Raw genomic sequence first — 7659 nt, forward strand, 5'->3', positions numbered from 1 at the left:
TATATTATGGAATAAAGTGACAGTAATTGACCTACTTTAATGGATTCTTAGAGTGGAAATAATGATTCAGTGATTGTGCAGTCCAATGAACAATGTTGAAACTTCTTTATAAACCGGACGGATTCAAAGCATCACACAAGTAATGCCTTAGGGGATGGAGTGATGGAGTACTTTTAAGGTTAAATGGCCTAAAATTTTAAATTCGATATAAAATGGATTGATTTTGAGATTCTGCAAGGAATACCTCGGTTCATTATTCAAAATCCTCCAAGATGGTTAACCATGGACCAATGTAAATCATCATATGCTTATAAACAAAATGTAGAAGTCTAAAGGTGTTTACGTTGGTGACAGTGATCTAATATTTAGCAACTTTCATCGTAAAGTAGGTTCAGTTAACGACTTGAAATATATACAAAAGTGGTAATGTTTAGCAACCGTCATTTTAAAGTAGCTTAATTTAAACACTTGAATGAGATAAAAGTGGTAGTTACATCCATACGAGTTTTGATTGTAGGTTTTCACATGATTAAAAGTTGTCTATAATTTACCTAAACTAAGATTACTACCCTAGATCTAAACTTCAACACAATGGATCCAATATAAGAAAACACTTATCCAACATACACAGAAGCGACGAATACATTAAAGAATATATTGTTCGTCGTAAAGTAACCGAATCGTTAAATTGAAACTAATCACTGTATGTCGAAAAGAAACTAAGCAAATGTTGTGTATAAAGAATTGTTGCACGATTAATAATGCATAATCAATAATGTGTTCATGTATATTTGTAAAGAATCTTAACTTTTCATTTTTAATTCTTACTGATTTCTTTTCTGCTAGCATGACTTTTATTGATAATTGTTTAGATGTAATAAATTCTTTGAACAAAAGAACTTATCAACTCTAGAAATTAATTTCTGAAAAAATTATCCACACCTGTCGCTTGACGCGGGTAAATGGCTTGTGTATATATATATATATATATATATATATATATATATATATATATATATATATATATATATATATATATATATATATATATATATATCGCATTATTTTAAATGGAAAAAACAATAATCACAAGTAAAGATAAGATAAGAGAGCGAAATAAATTAATAATAGAAATCTTAAACTAAAAACCAACTCAAAAAATGTTTGCATAATTCCGTAACAACAACAAAACTAAACATAATCCATACAAAAGAAGTGCATAAAATGGCACAAAAATCTAGAAAAATCTTAATGCAACCTTACAACATCATCTTTCTCTCTTAAACAGTCTTTGTTTTGTGAGTCTTCTTTGTTGCAGAAGTTTTCTTTGGAATAGAGTTCTTGTTCTTCATTCCAACAAAGAACAAAAGTCCCCCCAACAATGCCAAACTCTACAAAACCCAACCAACAATCAAACTTATTTTCCAAATAAAAGATTAAATTATAAAAGTAAACAAAGAAAAGGATGTGCCTTTTTTTTTCTAACCTGTGTAAATTTGATAAAAAGTTGAAGGAATTCCTTCTTCTCAATGTCATAGTTGTAGAAGTCATATAACATGGGAGTAACAATCAACTGATGAACAATCTGTAAACATGTGTTAAAACAATTAAAGATTACCCAATTGAATTTTTTTAAAAAGAAAACAGAAAAATTGATTTATTTTTTTTTGGAAACAGTAATTGCTAACCAGGAGAGTAGCACCAATGGTACTTCCAAAGATGAAAAGAATGCTTCCAACGGCTTTAAAAGCTATGGCTCCAGCAACCAAGATTTTGATCTGTATATGTAAATCATCCACAATAATGTAAATTACAGATGTTTGAAAGTAAAGTAGTAAATTATGAAATGTATTACCTCAAAATCAGGCACTTGTAAGCCTGTATGTGTTGTGAAATGCTTTGAAAGGAGATTGAATTTTGGTGTAATGGCTTTTGTTGCAGATCCACCATCAACTCCAAAGTCATTAAACCTGTAAGAAACAAAAGTACACCATGAATATGATTATCAACTATGAAAAGGGCATCTACTCCTAATTGCACTCTTCAAGTGAATGATTGAAGAGTTAAGATTTCTGAAATGATGCTAGTAATGATGTCGAAGCTATCATATGAAATAGTACCAAAAGTTAATAACTTGCATGACAAGATCTATTTGTGCTATTTTCATGGGAGGGGCTAGATTTAGCTTCGAGTATATTAAAATTCAAGGTGTAATATTAAATCGAATAGTTCAATTTCATCAATCAAGCAAACTTACGCCATAACTACAAAATAATTTGAAAAAGCTAAACTTTCTTAAACGGATTTGCTTCTATTTGGAAATGAAACACCTAATAACCTTACCAGACCATAAATCTCCATGAAATTTCGTATCAAATAGTAAATCACAATTATAGTTCCACAGATCAAAAATCTTAGAACCACATCTAATTCGAAGACATACGGAGAAAAATAACTCAACAGAATTCAAATTTTCAGATCCGAAACCACAAAGGTGAAATTTAAAAAGAATCGGGTAATACAGTACTGAAGATTGCGATGACGTACAAAACACACTGAATTTTTCAAAGGAGACAGATCTGAAGTTGAAGAAATGGAGCTTACTCTTGCCACGCAGATAGAACGAAGACGGAGACGAAAAGAACACGGCCGACGAAAGATAAGAACGCCATTGATGCAGCTGCAAGCTCTGTTTCTCTCTCTGGATTTTACAAAGACTCAAAGAGGCGAAGACAAAGAAAGAGAGACTGAGGCGACTGTCGTGGAGAAGAGATGGGCACTGGGATCCTATTTAAATTTTGGGCAAATGAGCAAATCTACCGCTTTAAAAGACAACTTACATAATTACCCCTCAAAGTTACGTGTATTCATCAAAATGAGGACCCTCGGTTTTAAAATGAACGGTTTGATCCCCTATTCACTATTCTCATTTAAAAAGTCAAACTTTAAAGGCAACAAAAAACGGATTGTTGATATGTAGTATTATAGTTTTGAAGTGTTTTTGTTACGATCGAATATAATTATAAATGCAAGTGATGTCCAGTCTAGCTAGTTGATGCATCGGGTTTTATACCTATGTGGGACGACATCGAGTTTTATATCTATGTGGGACCTGAGGTTGAGAGTTCGATTCTCTTAAACTACCTCTTGTGGTGTGATACGTGTCTAGGGTTATACCTGAGGTCACCTTCATGGCCCAACTGGATTGATAATATGGTTCACACGTCGGCATTACTTTGCAATTGAAAAAGTCCAACCTTACCTCCTGGAAGCTTCCAACCATGCATGCATATTTCCATTTAGTTACTAGTACACGTTTTCATTACCCATGATTACATGTTTTCCTTATTATTAGCTAGTAGTAGGATTATTTTAGTTATATATATGGATGTATTTGCATTATGAAGGAGATGTAGGAAAAAGTATGTTTTAGTCTATTTCATTATCTTTGTTCTTGGGGAATAGCCATCCATAATCGGCTCTCACCTATCTTCCTTTCTATTATTCTTGGGAGGCTGACCACCTCGAATCGGTCGCTATCATTTGGTGCTTTTATTCCCGAACTCACAATGCCTCTCCACCGGGAAGAGTCTTTTGCCTCCATATTCGACCAATTGGCTCAACTCGTTGCCATAACTATCACTAACAACAACCGCCTCGATGCCATCATCGCCAAGCTAACCGAAACCACTGCAATCCTTACTACCACATTGATCGTAAGCACAAATATGGGGGCTATCATGTCACAACCGCCACCACCATCGTCTCCACCACCAGTGACATCCCTATCACAATCGTTGCTACTAGCAACACCGACATCTCCATCGATAACACCGCCAACATCACCACCATCACCAATCCAATTGAAGATAAAACCGTTATTGCCACCATCGCTAAAGGAACCGCTCCCACCGATAACACCGCCAACACCACCACCGTCACCAATCCAATTGAAGATAAAACCGTTATTGCCACCATCGCCAAAGGAACCGCTCCCACAACCGCCATCGACAACTACCTATGGACATATCCGACATCTCAAGATTTTTTTTCCGTCAGTCTGACGAATATTTCAACACCCTCTTTACTCTAAACATTTATTTGTTGGACCTCGAGGACGAGGTCAATTTTAAGGGCGGAGGAATTGATACGTGTCTAGGGTTATACCCGAGGCCACCTCCATGGCCCAACTGGATTGATAATATGGTTCACACGTCGGCATTACTTTGCAATTGAAAAAGTCCAACCTTACCTCCTGGAAGCTTCCAATCATGCATGCATATTTCCATTTAGTTACTAGTACACGTTTTCATTACCCATGATTACATGTTTTCCTTATTATTAGCTAGTAGTAGGATTATTTAGTTATATATATGGATGTATTTGCATTACGAAGGAGATGTAGAAAAAAGTATGTTTTAGTCTATTTCATTATCTTTGCTCTTGGGGAATAGTCATCCATAATCGGCTCTCACCTATCTTCCTTTCTATTATTCTTGGGAGGCTGACCACCTCGAATCGGTCGCTATCATGGTGCCACATGTGGGGAATTTTTCCCTAGAAATCCCTATAGGAGATGGGTTTGCCCTGTGAAGGAGCTCGAACTCGGGGTGCTCGTTGAAATATTGCGAGTAGGCTTCCACTTAATTCGTTTGTCGTTTCCAAAAGAATATAACTATAAATGGGATTAAATGTACATCATATTTAAATAAGCAAAATATTCAAATGACCAAGATAATAAACTATGATATTACATTATATTATATTATATTAAGTAGATTCAATAAATTATATCATATTTAAATTCAGAAAAAAATTTATATTATTATTTACATTTTAAATAAATTTTATTTGTAAATTTTTAGGATAAATGATCGGTTAAAAATATGATATAAAATACACATCACTTCCAATTCCTCAATTGTAGGTGAAAATATTTCAAACCCCATATCTATTTCGATTACTTTTGTTCGATTGTGTTTTGTATATGGAATTATATTGCTGCTTTTCCTTCTTAATTATAATCGTTTTTATTCCAATTAATATCAATTTTTCAGTTAAAAGATCCAAATCTGAAACCGACAATTTAGGTTTGGTTTTGGTTTTGCAATTTCGGTTGTAGTTTTGCTCATTCCTATTGACATGTGTATATGTGTGTGTGTGTGTATATATATATATATACACACACACACACATCATATATATATATATACACACACACATCATTATGGGATGACAAGAGTGATATCTCGTTTGATGCACTGCAACCTCAACTTTTTGTCTGTCATATCATTGTCAAATAAGTTTTGTCACACACCATCCTTACCATGTCATTTAGCGGGGTGGGTTAACCTAACAATTTTTTTAATAACTAGAATTTCATTGATTGAAGGGAAAATAATACAATCTAAAACACAGTAAAACATAATGAAAATACTTAGAACACGACTTAAAAGCCCACATATCTTAGAGATTATATTTCTTCATAATTTCTGCATTCACCTTCTCAACAACGCAACATTCATTCTCGAGTAAGTGAGAAATGTTCTTCAGATTGGGGTGTGAGTGACATTTGGGATGGAAATTAGGATTGAAATTGAAATTGGTTTGGTCCATATGAATTATTCCTATGATAATCTACATGTGTGGTAAATAGATAGGACGATATATATGAGGTTGATAGAACAAGGGTGATGGAGGGTTTGGAGAAGAATGGTTTGTAGATGTTTTTTTGTAGTTTCTTGGAGTTTTTTTGGTTGTTTGGAGAAACCATTTTGAAGCTCAAATATAGAGAGTTTGAGAGAAGTAATTGAAAATTTGTGAAGGTTTGAATGTAATAACAAATGGAGGTTAATGTTAATATTTATAGTGGTGTTAAAAGGTTAAATTTTTGAATATTTAGGTTAAAAGCAGCTAATTTTGATTTTCTTTTAAAGAAAAGTCGGCTCATATTACTATTCCTGTTAGTTTTAACATAAATGTATTATTATTGATTTGCTATCTCAAGTGCAAAAGAAGGAGTAGAATGTCATTTTTATTTGTGAGAGGTAGTATTTTGACTGATAAGATATCATGAAGGCAAGAAGGTGACCCTTTGCTCATAGTTGACTAGTAAACAATGGATTTTGAAAATCAAATGACGTTTTATCATACGCGCGGCCTCAAGCTACGTCGTGTCCACCTCCTTTAACAACGTACCACGTGGCATCTAGTGGTCATACACGTAGTTGGACCAATAGCAAGCAGCCGGCTGCGCACGCGTCATGCACGTGGCTATTGCTTAACAAGTGCGACGTCATTTCTTAGGTACGCGCGTGAGTTTATATAAGTTTCTATTAGTTACAAAACTAATCCCTCTATTATCTTAAATCGTTCACTTTTAGTCATTAAAATTCTAATACTTTTTTTGTTGCTTTTGAATGAAAATATTCTTAACATTTTTTATCCCACTTGACCCGTATTTACAGAAGTTAGTGGTAAGGAGTTAGAAATGCAAGTTAGACAATACTGTGAGGATGTAAAGTGATGTATAAGTGGGGACAATGGAGGTTTAACTAAAGGATTCTTTTCATACAAAGTTACAAAGTGCTTAAGAGTTAAGATAAAGACAACTTTAAGGTCTTATGGTTAATGTGTGAAGTTTAATTATAAAAAATTCAGTTTTGTTTATAAAAAACTGTTATTTAATTCTAAAATATTTGTTCTGATCATTACAAAAAAATTTAAACTATAAATTATTACGATCTCCTAACACTCAGATTTGTAGCATATCAAATAATGATTCATTAGCATCTCATCTCATAAATAATATAATGTTTCTTAAATAGATCTAATATTCGTTTTGACATGAAGACAAATCCTAAACTAATAATAAAAGCTGATCAAATACTTTTGAATAAGATATAATCTTATTTTGATAATAATATAGTAATAATAATAATAATAATAATAATAATAATATAGTTTCAAATTAAACATATTTACTATCTATGGTAAATATAAAGAGAACAGACAACCAATGTCCCGGAGTCAACCCATCCCGATCTAATTTTTTTAATACATTGCATAATAAAAATATTCACATTATACATACGAAAGAAATAAGTCCAGGTGCAAAAATTTATCTTAAAAATATTGTAGAAATAGTATTAAAATAAAAACACCTTGGAATCCTTCTTTAGAAATTAAAAAATAAAAGTAAATAAATGAATAAAGTGAATCTTGAAGTAAAAAGAACATACAACTCATTCCTCAATTTCATACAACGTACCACAACTCCACCACACTTTCTATGTCACCTTTCAATAAAGGTTGGCGCAAGTGCACCTCGTGAATTTTATACTTTAAGATCTGAGATTATTATTATTATTTTTTTGGTGTATATATATATATATATATTAAATAACATACATTTATCTATAATAGTCTTGGTAAACTAGTTGTATTATATACTAATTTGACTGTCAACCAAAAGTATATACTAATAACTAGTGTTTCTTGAGATATTAATAATATTATAATATTTTTTCTCTTTAGGTAATGTATCATTTTTAGTGAAAATAGTTCGGGCTTATAAATATTACTTATTAACGATTAACAATTTGAACATATTTAGAATATCGATAATAGTTTATTATATTAGCAAAATTGAAAATATTT

General features: G+C 32.4%; 1 protein-coding gene across 1 annotated transcript; it reads right to left on the reverse strand.

Moving 5' to 3' along the window:
• Positions 1-1117: 1117 nt before the first annotated feature.
• LOC145167623 (uncharacterized) lies at positions 1118-2783 on the reverse strand. The gene is made up of 5 exons (XM_079086855.1): positions 2605-2783; positions 1856-1970; positions 1689-1778; positions 1487-1585; positions 1118-1391 (listed from the first exon to the last, which is right to left on the reverse strand). The coding sequence occupies exons 1-5, from the start codon at positions 2670-2672 to the stop codon at positions 1281-1283; spliced, it is 483 nt and encodes a 160-aa protein (XP_078942981.1). The 5' UTR covers positions 2673-2783; the 3' UTR covers positions 1118-1280.
• Between the last annotated feature and the right edge of the window lie 4876 nt (positions 2784-7659).

This window comes from Lactuca virosa, chromosome 3 (assembly GCF_052849685.1).
Source record: "Lactuca virosa cultivar CGN04683 chromosome 3, Lactuca_virosa_CGN04683_v6, whole genome shotgun sequence".
Taxonomy (NCBI): domain Eukaryota; kingdom Viridiplantae; phylum Streptophyta; class Magnoliopsida; order Asterales; family Asteraceae; genus Lactuca; species Lactuca virosa.